This window comes from Equus quagga, chromosome 1, assembly GCF_021613505.1.
Source record: "Equus quagga isolate Etosha38 chromosome 1, UCLA_HA_Equagga_1.0, whole genome shotgun sequence".
Taxonomy (NCBI): domain Eukaryota; kingdom Metazoa; phylum Chordata; class Mammalia; order Perissodactyla; family Equidae; genus Equus; species Equus quagga.
In genome coordinates, this window is record NC_060267.1 from 49,498,099 (window position 1) to 49,518,991 (window position 20,893).

Consider the following 20,893-nt stretch of genomic DNA (forward strand, 5'->3'; position numbering starts at 1 on the left):
AGGTAGAGCAACCGAGCTCTTGGGTATCTCTTCTTATAAGGACACTAATCCCATCAGATCAGGGCCCAACCACCATGACCTCATTTAACTTTAATTACTTCCTTAGAGGTCCCATCTCAAAGTACAGCAAAACTAGAGATTAGGGCTTCAACATAGGAAGTCAGGGTGGGAGGGGACACAAATATTTAGTCCATTACAATAGTTGACACCACTGAACTGTACACCTAAAAATGGTTAAGATGTTTTAAAAAAGAAAAAAAAAAAGGAAGGCAACATAGGAATCAGTGCTCCTCAAGGAAATGACTAATTCTAGGGCCGGGGAGGAAAAGTGCAAGATGAGCCTGGAAGCACCTTTTAATCTCTTAGTGCTAGAAAATAAGGAAGTACTCAAAAACAAAACCAAAAACACATGAGAGCACTTCAGGAGGGCACAGGAACCAACCTGAAAATGCTCCTAATGGCCATAAATTAAACAATTAGAGCAACAAAATAAATAATAGTACTGGATTATAACCCAGGAATTTTAAAAAATCTATGAATCCATACTGAATCATTTTTATTTGTTTATTTTTGACAAAAAATATATTTAAGATGTACAACAAAGTTTTGATATAAGTATACATTGTGAAATGATTACCACACTCAAACTAATTAACATAACCATCACTTCCAGTATTTACTATTTTGTATGTGTAGTGAGAAGATTTGAAATCTACTCTCTTAGCAAATTTTAAGTATATAATAATTATTAAATATAATCACCATGCTGTGCATTAGGTCTCCAGAATGTATTCATCTTATAATCGAAAGTATATATCATTTGATCAACATCTGCCCTTTTCCTCCACCCACTAGCCTCTGGTAACGACCTTTCTATTCTCTGTTACTATGAGTTTGACTTTTTTTTTTATTCCACATAGTGAAATCATGTGAAATATGTCCTTCTGTGTCTATCTTATTTCACTTAGATAATGTCCTGGTTGTAAATGGCAGGATTTCCACTTTTTATTATAGATAGATAGATAAATAGATAGATCGATCGATCGAGCTCTCTCTCTATATATATATTACTAGAAATAATGCTGCAATGAACATGGCAGTGCAGATATCTCTATGAAATAGTGATTTTATTTCCTTTGGATATATACCCAGAAGTAGGATTGCAAGAACATTTTTGTTCTTTCATTTTCAATTTTTAATTTTTTGAGGGGCCTCCATACTGTTTTCCATAGTGGCTATACCAATTTGCATTCCCATTCATTTTGTTGATTGTTTCTTTTGCTGTGCAGAAACTGTTTAATTTGATATAGTCTCACTTCTTTATTTGTTGCTTTTGTTGCCTGAGCTTTTTATGTACATTCCAAATCATTGCCAAGACCAATGTCAAGGAGGTTTTTCCACATATTTTCTACCAGGAGTTTTACAATTTGTGGTCTTACTTTTAAGTCTTTAATTCATTTTGGGTTGTTTTTGTGCATGGTGTAAGAAAAGGGTCCAATTTCATTCTTTCGCATGTGGATATCCGATTTTCCTAACATCACTTATTTAAGAGACTATCCCTTCCCCATCATATACTCTTGATGCCCTTGTCAGAAATTAGTTGACTATATATACGTACAAAATGGAATGATGTAGGCAAAATGAAACTGCTCTTCCTACCGTTTTTGTGTGGTTATTCGCAAGTTTTTTGCTCTACTGTGTTGCTGACGCTTCTTAAGTGAACTCCTGAGATCTCCCAGAGCTATTTTCATTTGTGGATAGCTATGTAGTTGTTCTTTGTGGGGGGATGGCGGCCAGGGTCTCCTCCTCTGCCATCATGGTGATGTCAATCCTCTGAATCCATACTCATTTAAATAAATGATTGAATAAATAAATAAATGAGGGATAATTTATAAATATTCCTTACAGAAATTCCACCTAAGATATGCAGTATTCCCCCCTCATGATGTGCAACTTAATTCTCCTCTCATCACACATTAACAAGCCTTAATGACTTACTTCCAAAGAATAATGTATGGATGGGGAAAACAGTAACTTTACAGTGAAGAAACCTCGAAAACACAACCTCAACCCCATGAACAGAGTTAAACATGTGAACCACCACTGATAAGTCTCGTTGTTATCATGTACCCCCAATATTTCACCAAAACCCATAACCTCAGTTTATACGTGAGAAAAAAAAACGGATAACTTCAAATTGAGAGATATTCCTCTAAATAACTAATCAGTACTCTTCAAACATATCAAGGTCAGAAAAACAAGGAAATACTGACAAAGTATCACAGACCAGAGAAGACTAAGGAAATACAAAGACTAAATGCAAGGTGGTATCCTGCATCAGATCCTGGGACAGAAAATGCACATTAATGGGAAACCAGCGAAATTCAAGGAAAACCTGGAGTTTAGCTAGTAATAATATAGCAGTGTTTATTTCTTAGGTTTCACAAAGGTACCATGATTATTTAAGATGTTAAGTAATTATTTAGTTTCCCAATTCTCATTAGGGAAATGGGATGGAGGGTATGAAGGAATGCTCTATACTATCTTTGAAACTTTTCCATAAATCTGAAATTATTCCCAAATAAAAGTTTTATTTAAAAAAGAATGACAACATAATGCAGACTCCCTATAACGTAATATATTTAATGTCCAGTATACACTAAAAAGTTATTACAATGCAAAGAAATAAGCAAATGTGGGTCATAGACCAGAGAAAAATCAGTAAGTAGAAAAGAAACTTAAGATGACATGAATGTTGGAATTAGCAAACAAAAACTTTAATAACTATCTAAACATGTTCAAAGACATAGAGGAAAAATATAGTCATAATGAATTTAAAAAAAAGACTCAACAGAGAAATAGAAAGTATAAAAAAAGAACTACGTGAATATTCTAAGACAGAAAAGAACAATATCCATAATTTTAAAAAAATAACTGAATGGGATTAACAACAAATTGGGGACGACAGAAGAAAAGGTCAGTGAATGTGAAAATAGATTGCTAGAAATTATCCAACATGAAAAACAGAAGAAAAAATGAACAGAGCCTCAATGACCTGTAGGACAATATCAAGCAGTGTTAGTAAAGTCTCAGAAATACAGGAGAAATATAATGGAGCCGGAGAAGAATTCGAAGAATTAATGATTAAATATTTCCCAAATTTAGTATAAACCTTACAGATATCAGAAACTCAACAAACCCCAATCAGGATAAATATAAGGAAAATCATGCCTAACAACATTAAAACAAAACTGCTGAAAAACAAAGATAAAGAGAAAATATTGCAAGCAGCCAGAGAAAAATAACACATTAACAGAGGGGAACAATGACATGAATGATAACTGAATTCTCATCAGAAACCAAAAAGGAAAAAAACAATGGAATGCCATTTTTAAAAAGATAGAAGAAGAAAACCACTATTAGTACAGACACTATGGAAAACAGTATGAAGGTTCCTCAAAAAACCAAAAATAGAACTACCATATGATCCAGCAATACCACTTCTGGGGAAGTATCTAAAGGAAATGAAATCACTATCTCAAAAAAATATCTACACCCCCATGCTTATTGCAGCATTATTCACAAGACCCAAGACATGGAAATAACCTAAGTGCCCATCGATGGATGAATGGGTAAAGAAAATATGGTACATATAAAACTATAAATATACATATATATTTATATATGTATATTTATATATATACACAACAGCATATTATTCAGACATAAGAAGGAAATCCTGCCATTTGTGACAACATGGATGAAACTTGAGGGCATTATGCTAAGTGAGATAAGTCAGACAGAGAAAGATTCTACACTTATATGTAGAACCTAAAAAAAATGCAAACTCATAGGAATAGAGAGTAGAATGGTGGCTGCCAGGAGCAAGGGGGTGGGGAAAATGGAGAGATGTTGGGTCAAAAGGTACAAACTTTCATTTATAAGAGGAATAAGTTCTGGGGATCTAATGTACAGCATAGTGACTATAGTTAACAATACTTCATTGTATACTTAAAATTGGCTAAGAGTAAACTTAAATGTTCTTGCCACACACAAAAAAAGAAAGTAACTATGTGAGGTGATAGATGTGATAACTAACATTATTGTGGTAATCATTTCACAATATATATGTGTATCAAATCATCACATTATACCCCTTAAGTTTACACAATGTTATATGTCAATTACATCTCAATAAAGCTGGAGGGAATAATACTACCAATCCAGAATTCCATATCCAGCAAAAACATCCATCAAAAATGAAGAGGGAAAACAAAAACAATTTCATAGTAAAGAAAACAGAGAACTTGTCATAAGCAGTCCAGCACTACAAGAAATGCCAAAAGAAGCTCTTCATACTGAAAACAAATGTCACAAAATGAAAACTTATATCTGTAGGATTGAAGAAGGGCAGAAATGGTAAATATATAGGTACATATAAAAGATTGTGCTTATTTTCTTTTATCCCCTTAGTTTCTTTGAAAGAAAGAACAAAGAAAAAAAAACATATAAGGCAAATTATAAACAAACAGCAAAATGATAGACCTAAAGTCTACCGTATCAATAATTGAATTTACCATAAATGGACTAAACATATCAAAGAAGTGACAGAGATTGTAACACTAGACAAAAAAAGCCTAAACCAACTGTATGCTGTGCATAATGCATGCACTTTAAATATAATGACACAAATACGTCGAAAGAAAGTATGGAAAAAGATATACCACGTGAACAGTAAACAAAAAACCCTGGAACATTGTATTAGTTTATTATTGTTGCCGTGACAAATTACCACAAATATAGTGGCTTAAAACAATGTACGTTTATTCTCTTACAGTTCTGGGGGCCAGAAGTTTAAAATAAAGCTGTTGGAAGACTGCCTTCCTTCTGGAGACTTCAGAAAAGAATCCATTTCCTTGATTTTTCCTGCTTCTAGAGGCTGCCTGAATTCCTTGGCTTGTGACCTCCTTCCTCCATCTTCCAAGTACATGACCCCAGTCTGTTTGTACCATCATATCTCCTTTTTCTGACTTTGAGTCTGCTGCCTCCCTCTTATAAGGATGGCTGTGATCACAGTGGACCCCCCTGGAAATCCAACACAATCTCTCCATGGCAGGATTCTTAATTTAATCATATCTACAAAGTCTCTTTTGCCATATAAGGTAACATATTCACAGGTCCCAAGCATTAGGACATGGACATATTTGGCCAGGTAGGCAGATATTATTCAGCCTACCACAAGTGGTTATATTAATATAAGAAAAAATTGACAAGACTAAAGAGGTATATGTCATAATTATATGAAGCACAGCATCAAGCATACACAACAACGTAAATGAGTATGCACTTAATAACAGAACTTCAAAACATGAAGCAAAAAGTGACAGAATTAAAGGGAGAAATAAACAAATCAATAATCATAGTTGAAGATTTAAACACTCCTTTCTCAGTAACTGATAAGACAATGAGACCAAAAAGAAATCAGTAAGAATATAAAAGATCTAAAGAATAGTACCAACCACCTTGGCCTAATTGAAATTTACTCAACACAATGACATTAAAAAATAACAGAGTAAACAAGCCTTTCAAGAATAAGTAGGATGTTCACCACATAAATTATATATTGGGTAATAATACGAGTTTTAATAAATTTCAATATATTAAAATCCTAAAGATATGTTTTATGACCACAGTGGAATCAATAACAAGAAAAAACCTAGAAAATTCCTAAATATTTGAAAATTAAAGCACATACATAATCATCAGGGAAATACAAATAAAAACCACAATGAGATAGCACCTCACATCTTTTACAATGACTATTATCAATAAAACAAGAAATAACAAGTGTTGGAGAGGATGTAGAGAAAGTAAACCTTTGTGCACTATTGGTGGGAATGTAAATTGGTGCAGCCACTATGGAAAACAGTAAGGAAGTTCCTCAAAAAATTATAATAGAATTATGATGTGATCTAGCAATTCCATTTCTGAGTATTTATCTGAAGAAAACAAAATCACTATATCAAAAAAAAATCTGCAACCCTCACATTCATTACAGCATTATTTTCAGTAGCCAACACATGGAAACAATCTAAATGTCTATCAATAGATGAATGCATAAAGGAAATGTAGTGTAAAGGAAATGTATTTACAGATGGACAGACAGATAGAGAGACACAATGCAATATTATTCAGTCATAAAAAAAAGAAAGAAATACTGCCATTTGCGACAACATGGGTGGACCTTGAGGGCATTATGCTATGTGAAATAAGTCAGACAGAGAAAGACAAATACTGTATGATCTCACTTACATGTGGAAACAAAAAAAAACAAACTCATAGAGAGAATAGATTCATGGTTGCCAGAGGCAGGGTTTGGGGTGAGGGAGAAAGATGAAGGTGGTCAAAAGGTACAAACTTCCAGTTATAAGATGAATAAGTCCTGGGGATGTAAGGTGCAGAATGGTGAGTACAGTTAATAATACTGTATTGCATATTTGAAAGTTGCTAAGAGAGTAAATCTCAAAAGTTATCACAAGAAAAAAACTGTAACTGTATGGTGATAGAGGTTAACCAAACTTATTGTGGTAATCATTTCAAAATGTATATATATATATCAAATCATTATGTTGTACATCCAAAACTAATACAATGTTATATGTCGATTATGTCTCAATTATTAAAAAGAAAAACAAGAAAAAAGAAAGCATTAGAGAGGCAAGACGTTTTAGAAACTCACTGGTACTAACCTGAGCCTTTTTCATTGACATAACAACAAAGATAATTTAAAAAGGGGAAAAGACAAAAAAAAAGTTCTATTAGAATAATTAAGATGACTTTTTGTACGCCTAAAAAAACACACACACACATACTTCTAAATAATTCATGGGTCAAAGAAGAAATAATAAACAAAATTAGAAAATATGTCAAACTGAATGGTTACAAAACTATAATATGAAAATTTGTAAAACAGTAGCTTAGAGGGAATGTTATAGCTTTAAATGAATACAAAGGAAGAAAGATTTTAAATAAATAGCCTAAGTTTCTAATTTAAGAAGACAGAAAAAGAAGAGCAAATTAAAACCAAAGTAAGCAGAAGAAAGGCCAGAATTTAAAAACATGAAAACAATAAAAGGGAAAAAAAGCAATAGAGAAATTAACACAGCCAAAATTTGGTTCTATGATAAGATTATTGACTGATAAATTTCTAACAAGACTGATCAAAAAACAGAGAACACAAATTATGAATATCAAGAATGAAGAGGATATATCACTATAGATTTTAAAGACATTAAAAGGATAATAAGGGGCACTGATGTCAGCATCATGGTGGAGTGAGCTCTCCCCTTAGACTCTCCCCACTAAGAAACAACAAAAAGAGTGTTCGTATAACAGCAGAGGACATCCACACAACACAAAAGATGTCTGAGAGATCCACACAACCATACTTTTGAAGGTGGAGGTGCTGGAAGGAGGTAAGGGGATCTCCCCTCCCTCCCTAAAGGCAGAAACCCAAGACACTTTACTGCGCCTGTCTCTGAGAGGAGGGGGGGAGGGGCAGCCCTCCATGAGAACACCTTTGCTCTCCAAGTTCCCTCACTGCCCTTGGTAAAACCCCAAAAAGAGGTGGCTAAGGTATTTCCAGGGTGTCTTCATCAAGCCGGCACCATGGGAGAGCAGACACCAAGGGTGGAGCAAGGGTCCCCCAGGACTGCACAAGTGAAAGAAAGTGCCCCTCCTCCTACCTGGTGCTCCAGCTCAGCCAGTTGGCCAGAGCACCCAAGCAAACAACAGAAAAGCAGCAGCTGTGAGTGAGGGAGCCAGGGTCACAGCAGGCTCAGAATACACAGCTCTTGACCCCTACCCAGTGGCATCAGGTGGAAGCTGTGACCAAATACTATCACCATGCAGAGGCACAAATTCATCAAACAATATGAAAAAATATTTTAATACTCAAGACCCAAAGGAAAATGACAAGCACCCAGAAATTTGAAGGCACAAAAATTCATAATCTAAATGACACAGAATTCAAAATACCTATCATAAGAAAACTCAATGAGTTAAAGGAAATACAGATAGTTCAATGAAATCAGGAATTTCTTCACAAAAGAGATTGAAACTGTAAAGAAAAACCAATCAGAAATGTTGGAGATGAAAAGCACAATGGATGAGATAAAGAAAAATCTGGACTCCTTGAAACAGAGCTGATACTATGGAGGAAAGAATTAGCAGTCTAGAGGACAGAAATGTAGAAATGCTTCAGATGGAGGAGGGGAGAGAACTAAGACTAAAAAGAAATTACGAAATTCTCTGAGAAATATCCAAGTCAATCAGGAAATGCAACATAAGGATTATAGGAATTATATGGAGCAGAAAGCTTTTTCAAAGAAATAATAGCTGAGAACTTCCCAAACCTGGGGAAGAAGATGGAAATACAAGTGAAAGAAGCTAATAGATCTCCGAATTACATAAATGTAAAAAGACCCTCTCAAAGGCATATAGTAGTAAAGCTGGCAAAAGTCAATGACAAAGAAAAAATATTAAGGGCAGCAAGGCAGAAGAAAATAACTTACCAAGGAACTTCTATTAGGCTTTCAGGGGATTTCTCAGCAGAAATCTTACAGGCTAGGAGAGAGTGGTATGATATATTCAAAATTCTGAAAGACAAAAACTTTCAGCCAACAATACTCTATCCAGTGAAAATATCCTTCAGATATGATGAAGGAATAAAACCTTCCCCAGATAAACAAAAGCTAAGAGATTCATCACCACAAGAGCCCCCTACAAGAAATGCTCAAGAAGGACCTAATACCAGGAAAAAAAAGAGTGTTTATGAAGCTTTGAGCAAGGAGATAAATAGGTAAGCAAAATCAGAAAATTGCAGCTCTCCATCAGAACAAGTTAGCAAACACTTAATTATAACATTACATATAAAGGGAAGGAAAACATCAAAAATAAATGTAATCTAATCATTTTAACCACAAACTCAAAATACAAGATGGAATAAGTTGTGACAATAATAACTTAGAAGGGGAAGAGGAAGAGGGTGGAATCAGCTTAGGCTAAGGAAATAAAAGGTTATCAGAAAATGGACTAACTGACCTACAAGATTTTTTATACAAACTTTACGGTAACCACTAAACAAAGTATGAGAACAGAGACACAAACAATAAATAAAGAGAAAACTAAGAAAATCATCATAGAGAACTACCAAACTGAATTGGTAGGCCAAAACATATGGGATGAGAAACAAAGGAAATGCAGAAGAACCAGAAAATTAGCAATAAAATGGCAGCATTAAGCCCCCATATATCATAATCACTCTAAATGTAAAAAGATTGAATTCTCCAATCAAAAGAACAGCATGGCTAGATGGATTAAAAAAACAAGACCCAACAATATGCTGCCTCCAGGAAACACATCTCAGCTCTAAAGACAAACACAGGCTCAGAATGAAGGAATGGAAGACAATACTCGAAGGTAACAGCAAACAAAAGCAAGTGTTGCCATACTTATATCAGACAAAGGAGACTTCAAGATAAAATAGGTAATGAAAGACAAAGAGGGGCAGTATATAATGATAAAAGGGACATCCCACCCAGAAGACATCACACTTATAAATATATATGCACCCAACACAGGAGTACCAAATTATACAAAGCAATTAATAACAAATGTAAAATGAGATATTAATGACAACACAACAATAGTAGGGGACCTTAACACCTCACTTACATCAAAGGATAGATCATCCAAACAGAAGGTCAACAAGGAAATAGTGGATTTAAATGAAAACCTAGACCAGATGGACTTAATAGATATATAGAGAACACTCCATCCAAAATCAACAGAACACATTTTTCTCAAATGCACATGGAACATTCTCAAGGACAGATCACATATTGGGAAACAAGGAAAGTCTAAATAAATTTTGGAAGACTGAAATCATATCAAGTATGTTTTCCAATATAATGCTATGAAACTAGAAATCAACTACAAGACAAAGCTGGGAAGGTGACAACCATGTGGAGACTAAACAACATGCTATTGAACAACAAACGGATCATTGAAGAAATTAAAGGAGAAATCAAAAACTATCTGGAGACAAATAAGAACGAAAATACACCATATCAATACACCATATCAATTCATATGGGATGCAGCAAAAGCAGTCCTAAGAGGGAAATTCATAGCAATACTGGCACACCTTAACAAACAAGAAAAATCTCAAATAAACCATCTTAAACTACACCTAACAGAATTAGAAAAAGAAGTACAAACAAAGCCCAAAGTCAGCAGAAGGAGGGAAATAATAAAAATTAGAGCAGAAATAAATGAAAATGAAACACAAACAACGGTAGAAAGGATCAATGAAACAAAGACCTGGTTCTTTAAGCAGATAAACAAACTGACAAACCCTTACCAGACTCACTAAGACAAAAAGAGAGAAGTCTCAAGTAAATAAAATTAGAAATGAAACAGGAGAAATTACAACAGATACCACAGAGATACAAAGGATTATAAGAGACTACTCTGGAAAACTATATGCCAACAAATTGGACAATCTTGAAGAAATCAACAGATTCTTAGACTCATATAGCCTCCCAAAACTGACAAGAAGATAAAGAGAATCTGAATAGACCAATCACAACTAAAGAGATTGAGGGGCTGGCCTTGTGGCATAGCAGTTAAGTTCACACATTCCATTTCAGCGGCCCGGGGTTCACCAGTTCAGATCCCAGGTGGAGACATGGCACTGCTTGGTAAGCCATGCTATGGTAGGTGTCCCACACATAAAGTAGAGGAAGATGGGCACAGATGTTAGCTCAGGGCTAGTCTCCCTCAGCAAAAAAAAAAGGAGAATTGGCAACAGATGTTAGCTCAGGGCTAATCTTCCTCAAAAAAAAACTAGAATAAAGGGGTCAGCCCCATGGCCAAGTGGTTAAGTTCACGTGCTCAGGTTTGGCAGCCCAGGGTTTTGCAGGTTCGGATTCTGGGTGCAGACATGGCACCACTCATCAAGCCATGCTGAGGTGGCATCCCACATGCCACAACTAGAAGGACCTACAACTACAATATACAACTATGTACTAGGGGGCTTTGGGAAGAAGAAGGAAAAGAAAATATTGGCAACAGATGTAGCTCAGGTGCCAGTCTTTTAAAAAAAATAAAATAAAACTACACTAACCTTACACCCTTTAAAATGGCTATAATCACCCAGACAAAAAATAACAAATTTGGAGAGTATGTAGAGAAAAGGGAACCCTCCTACACTGCTGGTGGGAATGCAAACTGGTGCAGTCACTACAGAAAACAGTATGGAGATTTATCAAAAAATTAAAAATAGAAATAGCATATGACCCAGCTATCCCACTACTGAGTATCTATCCAAAGAACTTGAAATGAACAATTCAAAGAGACTTGTGCACTGCTATGTTCACCACAGCATTATTCACTATAGCCAAGAAGTGGAAGCAACCCAAGTACCCATCAACTGAGGAGTGGATAAAGATGTGGTGTATATATATATAATGGAATACTACTCAGCCATTCAAAAAGACAAAATCGTCCCATTTGCAACAACACGGATGGACCTTGAGGATATTATGTTAAGCGAAATAAGCCAGACAGAGACAGACAAACACCGTATGATTTCACTCCTATGTGGAAGATAAACTAACACATGGACAAAGAGAACAGCTTAGTGGTTACTAGAGGGGAAGGGGGTTGGGGATGGGCAAAAGGGGTGAAGGGGCACAGATACATGGTGACTGACAAATAAGAACGTACAACTGAGATTTCACAACGTTATAAACTATTATGACCTCAATTTTTAAAAAAGCGTTCACTAAGTGAGAGTAGCCAGACACAAAAACTCTGTATTGCACAATTTCATTTATATGAAGGTCTAGAAAAGGGAAAAGTACAGTGACATAAAACAAGTTAGTGGTTGCCAGGAGCTGGGGATTGGGGGTGAGGGGCATGGATTCACTTTGGAGGGGCATGAGGGACTTGTTGGAATGATGTAAATGTTCTATATTATGAATGTGGTCATCGTTACACTACCGGACATTTGTAGTGTACAATTTTAAGTGTTAAAATTGGTGAATTTGCTCATATGTAAATATACCTCAATAAAGATGATTTTTAAAAAGTAAAAAAACAAAAAAGGATAATACGGTTATAATGTTCTAAACCAATGTTACCTCAATAACAAATAAATAAAAATTAAAAAATAAAACAAAGAAGATAATAAGGGAATATTAAATCTGTATGCCAATAAATTTAACAATTTAGATAAAATGGAAAAATTCCTTGAAAAACACAATTTACCAGACTGACACAAGAAGAAACAGAAATGTTTGAATAGTTCTCTTTCCAATGAAGAAATTGAATTTGTTAATATAAACCTTCCCATTAAGAAAGCTGCATGCTCAGATGATTTCAATAGCATATTGTATCAAACTATAACACAATTCCTTCAGAAAATAGAAAATAAAAGTACATTCTCCAACATTTTTTAGGAGGCCATCATGACCCTGATATAAAATCTGCCAAAGAATTACAAGAAAACAAAATTACAGACCCCAACCTTCATGAATATAAACATCAAAATCTTAAAAAAAAAAAAAAAAAACACAACTCTCAGCAAATCAAATTCAGAAAAACATAGAAGAGATAATTTATCATGACAAAGTGTGGCTTATCCCAGAAATGCAATGTTGGTTTAACATTCTAAAATCAATTACTTTGATTTTATAGTCATGCCATCTGAAGCAGAAAGAAAGCATTGAAAAAATTCAAAACCCATCAAAAGAAAGATGATCAGCAAAAGAATAAAAGGAAATATTCTCAACCTGATGGTGTCTTCTACAAAAAACCTACACTAATAGCATACTTTAGGTGAAATATTGAATGTTATCCAATAAGATCAGGAACAAGGCAAGGATATCTAATTTTACCATTTCTATTCAACATTGTACTAAAAGTTTTAGACAGGAAAATAAATAAAATATCAAAAGAAAGTAGAACTTACCAGTGAAGCCATCTGGGCCCCAAGTTTTCTTGGTGGGAAGGTTTTACTACAAATTCAATTTCAGGTTATCTGTCTTTTCTCAACAGTAGTTAGTATCTTTCAATGAATTTGTTCTTTTCATCTAAGTCAGGATCAGCAAACTTTTTCTGTAAAAGGCCACATAGTAAACATCTCAGGCTTTTCTGACAATACAACCTCACAACTGCTCAACCCTGCCATTGCCGTACAAAAGCAGCCACAGATAAGAGTAAACCAATAAGTGTGATCGTGTTCCAATAAAACTTTATTCACAAAACAGGTGGCCAGCCAGATTTGGCCCACAGACTATACTTTACTGACCATTGATCTAAGTTGTCAAATTGACTGGCATAAAATTGTTCATATTACTTTATTGTCCTTCTAATGTCTGGAGGATCTATAACGATCTCACCTCTCTGATTCCTGATACTGGAACTTTGTGCCTTCCCTCTAATCAGTTTGTCTAGATGTTTATCAATTTTATTGATCACTTCAAAAACAAGATTTGGGCTTCATTTTCTCTGTTGTTTTTCTGTTTTCTATTCTACTGATTTTGTGCGCATCTTTATTAGAGCCTTCCTTCTGCTTACTTCGGTTTTAATATACTCTTCTAGTTTCTCAATGTGAAAGCATAGGTCACTGATTTGAGACCATTCTTTTCCAAAATAAGCAAATGCTATAAACTTGTCTCTAACCCTACATTCCTCAATGTCCTCAATGGTTGATATATTTTCATTTTCATTCAATTCAAAATATTTTGTAATTTACCTCATGATTTCTTCTTTGACCCATGGGTTATAGAAAATTTGCTGCTCAATTTTCAAATATTTGGGGATTTTCCACATGTCTTTTCATTAAGATGTCTAGTTTAACTCTGTTTTGGTCAGAGAATATACATTGTATAATTTCAATTCTTTTACATTTATTAAAACTTGTATTATAACTCAGAATATGTGTTATCTTGGTAAAAGTCTGTGTGTACTAGTAAGAGTATACATTCTGCATTTGTTGGGTGAAGTGCTATATTAATGTCAATTAGTCAAGTTAGTTGATAGTGTTGTTCAAGTCTCCTACGTCATTGCAGATTTTCTGACTATGTTAATTATGAGTGGAGGATATTGAAATCTCCAACTATAATTGTGGATTTGTCTTTTTCTCTCGAGTTCTCTCAGATTTTCCCTCATGTGTTCTGAAGCTATTGGGTAGAAACACATGTCCTCTTGACGATCTGACTCTTTTATCCTTCTGCAATGTCCCTCTTTATCCCTGGCAATATTCCTTGTTCTGAAATCTACTTTGCCTAGATAAGATAGGCATTCTAGCTTTCTTTGGATTAGTGTTTGCATGGTATTTCCATGGAAAGTACTTCCATCCTTTTACTCTTTTGTTTTTGTAGACAGCATATACTTGGGTCTTACTTTTTTTTAATCTAATCTGACAACCTCTGCTCTTTAATTGGAGTATTTAGGCCATTTTAGATAAGGTGATTATCATTGTAGGTGGATTTATATCTACCATCTTGAGATTTATTTTCTATGTGTTTGACTTTCTTTGTTCATTTTTCCCTATTTTCCTGATTTTTTTAACTGAACGTCTTTTATGATTCCATTGTACCTCCCTTATTGGCTTGTCATTGATATCTTTCTCTTTCCTCATTTCCTCCTTTCCTTATTCCTTCTTTTTTTCCCCTTTCTTTTTTTTTTTTGATTGTTCTAGGGTTTCCATTATACATCTTTAATCATGTTCTTCCTTTAAATAATACCATCCTACTTCATGTACATCAAGTGACGCTTACGATAGCATGCTTCCTCTCCCTCTCCCTGGCCACGATCATACATTTTATTTCTACATATGGTACAAATTCCACAACAGATTTTAATATTTTCCCTCTAATCAGTCATTAATCTTTTAAAGATATCTTTTAAAATTGGAACAAAACTATTTTATATTTATACACATATTTATCATTTCTAATGTTCTTCATGCCCTTGTATAAATCCAAACTTCCACTTGGTATAATTTTCCTTCTGGCAGAAGAACTTCCTTTAATATGTCTTTTAGTGGTCTGCTTGCAATAATTCCTCAGCTTTTGTTCATCTGAAAAAAATTTTAGTTTGTCTTTATTTTTTAAAGGTACTTTTATATGTATAGAATTCTACATTGACAGGTTTTTCCCATCCCTAAAATAGTACTTTAAAAGTATCTCATTTCATCTGGCTTTCATAGTTGCTGATGTGAAATACGCCGCTGTGTATTTTTCCCTTTGGCTGCTTTTAAGATGTTCTCTTTGTCACTGCTTTTCAGCAGCTTGATAATAATGTATCTTGGTGTACTTTTCTTCATTTCTTCTGCTTGATGTTCATGGAGCATCTTTGACTTATGAATTTATAGTTTTCATTAAATTTTGAAAAATTGTGGCAAATATATTTTATGTCCTCTTTCTGAAACTTTAACTTAAGTATGTTAGATTGCTTGATGTTATACCATAGGTAACTGAAGCTCTGGGCTTTTTTAGGGGGAGACAGGGGTCTTTTTTCTCCATGTGTTTACTTTGAATTTTTCTAGTAACATGTCTTCCAGTTAACTAATCTTTCCTTCTGCAGTTTCTAATCTACTGTTGACTCCAGCCAGTATATTTTCATTGTACCATTTCAGATATTGTATTTCTCATTTCTAGAAGCATGATTTGGGGAGTTTTTTAAATATCTTGTATTTTTCTCTTCATCATGTTCAATTTTCCTCTATCTTCTGAACATAAGGAGTGTACTTATAATAGCTATTTTAACATCCTTTCTGTGAATTCTCTCATCTTTGTCATTTCTGGGACAGTTTGTATTGATTGATTTTTCTCCTGGTTATAGTTCATATTTGCCTCCTTCTTTGCATGCCTGGTAATCTTTTGCTGGATGCCAGACATTATAAATTTTACACTGTTGGTGCCAGATGGTGCTGTGTGCTTTTAAAAGTTGTTGGCTTTTGTTACTGGACACAGTTAAGTTACTTGGTATCAGTTTGATCCTTTTGAGGCTTATTTTTGTCAAGAATTAGTAAGAAAGGGCAATTGCAGGGCTCACCTTATTTATTTCCCTTCTCTCAGGAATTACTGTCCTGTGCTGCCTGTTGTCTAGTATCTGAAAACCACTGTTTGAAATATTTTGCAGTTTTCTAATTGTTTAAGATGAGAGAATAAATCCAATCCCAGTTACACCATCATGACCAGAAGCAGAAACCTGAAAGTAGCAACTGCCAAAATAAGTAAACAGCAAGGTTACAGGATATACTGTCAAAATACAAAAATCAATTGTATTTCTATATACTACTAGCAAACATTTGTATAATAAGTTTTTCACAATAATTTCATTTATAAAAGCATCAAAAAATATAAGTACTTGGGAATAAATGTATCAAATGACATGTAAGACCTCTACACTGAAAACTATAAAACATTGCTGAAAGAAATTAGATAAGACCTAAATAAAGAGTGTATCCTGTCCACGGATTGTAAAATTCAACCTTGTTGAAATGTCAATTTTCCCCAAATTTATCTTCAGATTCACATTCAACCCAATTATAATCTCAGCAGGATTTTTTAAACAGAAATTGATAAGTTGATTCTAAAATATATACGGAAATGCAAAGGACCTAGAAAAGCCAAAACAATCTTGAGAAAACAAGGAAGACTTATACTATCTTACTTCAAGACTTACAGTAAAACTAGAGGAATCAAGACAATGTGTTGTTGGCATAACTAACAAAGATCAATGGAACAGAATTAAATCCATAAATGGAACTACATTTACACAGTTAATTGATTTTCAGCAAAGCTTCAAAGCAATTTAAGGGAGAAAGAAGTCAGCAAAGAACTCTATTTCTATGTGGAAGAACCATGTTTCCATGTAGAAAAAAAACTGACCACAACTCTAACTCAATTATATACAAAAATTAATTCAAAATTGATTACAGACACAAACATAAAAGCTAAAATTATAGGGGCTGGCCCAGTGGCGTAGTGGTTAAATTCATGTGCTCCACTTTGGCAGCCTGGGGTTCCTGCATTTGGATCCCAGGCATACACCTACACACCACACATCAAGCCATGCTGTGGCAGCATCCCACATACAAAATAAAGGAAGACTGGAACAGACGTTAGCTCAGGGACAATCTCCCTCAAGCAAAAAAAGCAAAATTGGCAATGGAGGTTAGCTCAGGACCAATCTTCCTCACCAAAAATAAATAAATTATATATATATATATATATATATATATATATATATATAAAGCTTCTTAGTTTTATAGATAACATATATACAACACAAATGCCCATCAAAAGAACAGATAAACAAGTGTGAAATATTCATATAATATAATACTATCCAGCCCAAAAAAAACCCTGCTACTGATATATGCAACAACAGAATCTCACAGATATATTGAGTGAAAGAAACCAAATGTAGCATGTGATTCAATTTTATAAGAAATTCTAGAATAGGCAAAACTAATCTATGGTGAAAATTTCAGAGCAATAGTTGCCTCTAGGGCTCGGAGAAATGACTGGAAAGGGGCATGAGGAAATTTTCTTGGGTGAGGAAAATCTAAATCGTGATTACAGAGAGGTTACACTTATGACGCATTTGTCAAGATTCATTGACTTGTACACTTAATCGTTGTGTATCTTGTGATTTATAAATTTTACCTCAACAACAAAAATGGAACTTTAAAGAAATATTGAATTCTAATTAGCAGGCTAGTTTTATACAACGATATGGTTTATCAGTTATAAAACTACTTTCTGTGTTTTCTTGTGTGAACAAATGTGTAAACATATTGGGTATAATGAGAGCCTGGTGTCTCACTCTTGGAAAGATACATAGATTTCCTAACTGTCTGCTGAAAGGAACCAAAGCAGTGACACACAAGTAGCAAAAAACACACCTTGTAATCAGTTTCTGGTTGCTCCATACCATTCTCCACTAAAAGGAACCAGGCCCCCTTAGAAAAATGACTGATTGTAGGCTAAGAGAAGTAGAAGATAAACATGGAACATCTATGTGCCCAAAGGTAAAGAATTGCTGCGGGCTGGCCCTGTGGCTGAGTGGTTAAGTTCGCACACTCTGCTCCAGGTGGCCCAGTGTTTCGTTGGTTCAAATCCTGGGTGCGGACATGGCACTGCTCATCAAACCACGCTGACGCAGCGTCCCACATGCCACAACTAGAAGGACCCACTAGGAAGAATATACAACTATGTACCAGGGGGCTTTGGGGAGAAAAAGGAAAAAAAAAATCTTTAAAAAAAAAAAGAATTGCCAAAAAAATGATGGGGACATGTCAAAAGGACAAAGGAGTCACTGTAGAGGCCCCCACTGGCAGTTCAACAGTTACCCACACCCTCCACCAATTTTTCTGTCAACTCATCAGTGGGCTGCATGTTCCTGTGACAGGAACCACACCCTTTCTTCAAAGGTCTGAATCTCTACCCTGTGGTTGGGGAAGGGAGTACATCCTTTAAGTTTCTAAGAAGGAACTCTTAGCCCTAGAGGTAAGAGCTGCACTTTGTAGTTGCTGCGTCTGTATAACGTAGAGTCCTCTTTAACCCCTTTTACTAATTAATTATTTTTTACTACAAAACAATTCTTTATACAAACTTTTTCTTTAAAATCACTGGTGTGGTACCTGTCTCCTGATTGGATCCTGACAGAGATTGGGACACATCATTTCTCTCTTAGTTCTATCAAAAATTACCTAAATATAATCATGAGGAAGCATCAGACAAACACAAAAGGAGCAACATTCTGCAAAATAAGTGACACGTACTTTTCAAATTTCAAGGTCAAATAAGATGAAGAAAAATTACAACTAACTACAATGTGTGACTGTGGCTTGGCTTCTGCGTTTGGGGAACAGGAAGTAATTATAAAGAATATTTATTGGGACAACTGGTGAAATTTTGAATATGGACTATTGATTAGATAATAACATTGGATCAATGTTCTAGTTCCTAATTCTGTAATTATACTGTCGTAATGTAGGAGAATGTCCTTATTCTTAGGAAATACAAATTGATGTACTTCATGGTAATGGGGAAATTACTCTCAAATTGTTCAAATTAAACTAGTGTGTGTGTGTGTGTGTGTGTGTGTAGAGAAGAGGGGAGAGAGAGACTAATAAAGCAAGTGGGACACTATGTAAACAACTGGTGAATCTAGGTAGAGTGTATGTGGGAGTTCTTCGTACTATTCTTGCATCTTTCCTAAAAACGTTAAATTACATTAAAATTGAAAATTATCAAAAACAACAAATACATTTAATCCTTGAAATGTTAAATGTGATCATTTTAAAAGGAAGGCATTGGGGCTGGCCCAGTGGCGCAGCAGTTAAGTGTACACGTTCTGCTTCAGTGCCCCGGAGTTCACCAGATCGGATCCCGGGTACAGACACAGCACCACTTGGCAAGCCATGCTGTGGTAGGCGTCCCACAAATAAAGTAGAGGAAGATGGGCATGGGTGTTAGCGCAGGGCCAGTCTTCCTCAGCAAAAGAGGAGGATTGGCAGCAGATGTTAGCTCAGGGCTAATCTTCCTCAAAAAATAAATAAATAAAAGGCAGGCATCAACAAAAGTTCAAAATTGAAAACTGGTTCAAGATGGCAAATTGAATACATGCACAACAGGACTGAGAAACTACTATAGCGGAGGATCAAATTTTCCTTCTACCCTTCTAGGTCCTTTGGCTGCTCTGATAATTAAATTGACATAAGACAGATTAACAGGAGAAAATCAAATTTAATTTCAGATGTACAGGAGCCCCATAAAAATATGAAACCCAAAGGTGGTTAGACAATTGAGGCTTATACCCCACCCTGAGCTAAGGAAGGGGACAGGGCCAGGGGCTTCAAAGGGGAGGAGGGCAATTCACAGGAAGATGAGAACAGGTGTTCAGTAATCAGATGTTTGCCCTGCCATGCAGGTCAGTTTTTCAGATAAAAAGTTATCTCTAGTAATAGCTCTCTTTCTGGGTCAGGCCCTTCATCTAAATTGTTTCTGCAAGTTAAAGGAGAGGTAAAAGTTTTTCTCGAGTCTGCTGGGTCTTGATTACCTTCAGCTCAAAAGAATCCACTCACCGAAGTGGCGCATTTTGGGATGGCATATTCTGCTCCCCTTCACTACCAAACAAATTTCAAAAGCTCCCCAAGCAGATCAGAAATTGTGAGCAGGTAGGACGTATCCGACAGTGAAACCAGAGCAAAACCTGTGGCACAAAATTCAAACTGAATAAAGCTGTTGAGAGGTTAAAAAAGCCATTTTCAACAAAGCCTCCAGCTCAGAGTCAACAAACAAGCAGGTCTGGGACAATTATCAAAACAATGAATTGAAGGAAGAATTCAGAATACCTAGATCTTTCAAGCACGCTCCCCTCTTTTGCTTATACTAAACAGGAGGCATCCTCAGCATTGGAATTTTTGGACAAAACTCCTAGAACTGCTTTCTAAACAAAGTGAACAATTTACCTCGTATGTGGGAGGCAGGTGTGGGTATACTGTCCTTGTTAATGATGAGGCTAGAGAGAGTCAGAGGAGAAAGGCAAGAACCTTGAGACAGCTCTGACGCACATAGCTCCCAGAATGGGCACTGAAGCCTGAGAAGCAGGGAGGTGACCCAGGTTATTTGCAAATGAATGGAAGGGGAAGCTGTCCCTCTCTCCCACTCCCACAGAAGACAAGTTATTCAACCTACTCAACGGGATTTCTGAACCTTTCCCCACTTTCAACATGCATACTTCCCTCCCTCCAGCCCAGTGTTACTCTAGGCAATGAAATGACCAAGAGGCAAGATTTCTGAAATCA

The 20,893-nt window shown here is 35.4% G+C and overlaps 1 protein-coding gene across 3 annotated transcripts in view; it reads right to left on the reverse strand.

Moving 5' to 3' along the window:
* KLRG1 (killer cell lectin like receptor G1) overlaps positions 1-20,893 on the reverse strand; it is a 42,826-nt gene that overhangs the window by 19,742 nt on the left and 2,191 nt on the right. For all 3 annotated transcript variants that reach the window (XM_046653217.1, XM_046653227.1, XM_046653236.1), the window contains one exon: positions 20,171-20,298. In XM_046653217.1, coding sequence (XP_046509173.1) covers positions 20,171-20,183 — 13 coding nt within the window. In that variant the 5' untranslated portion in view covers positions 20,184-20,298. The remainder of the gene's footprint in view (positions 1-20,170; positions 20,299-20,893) is intronic.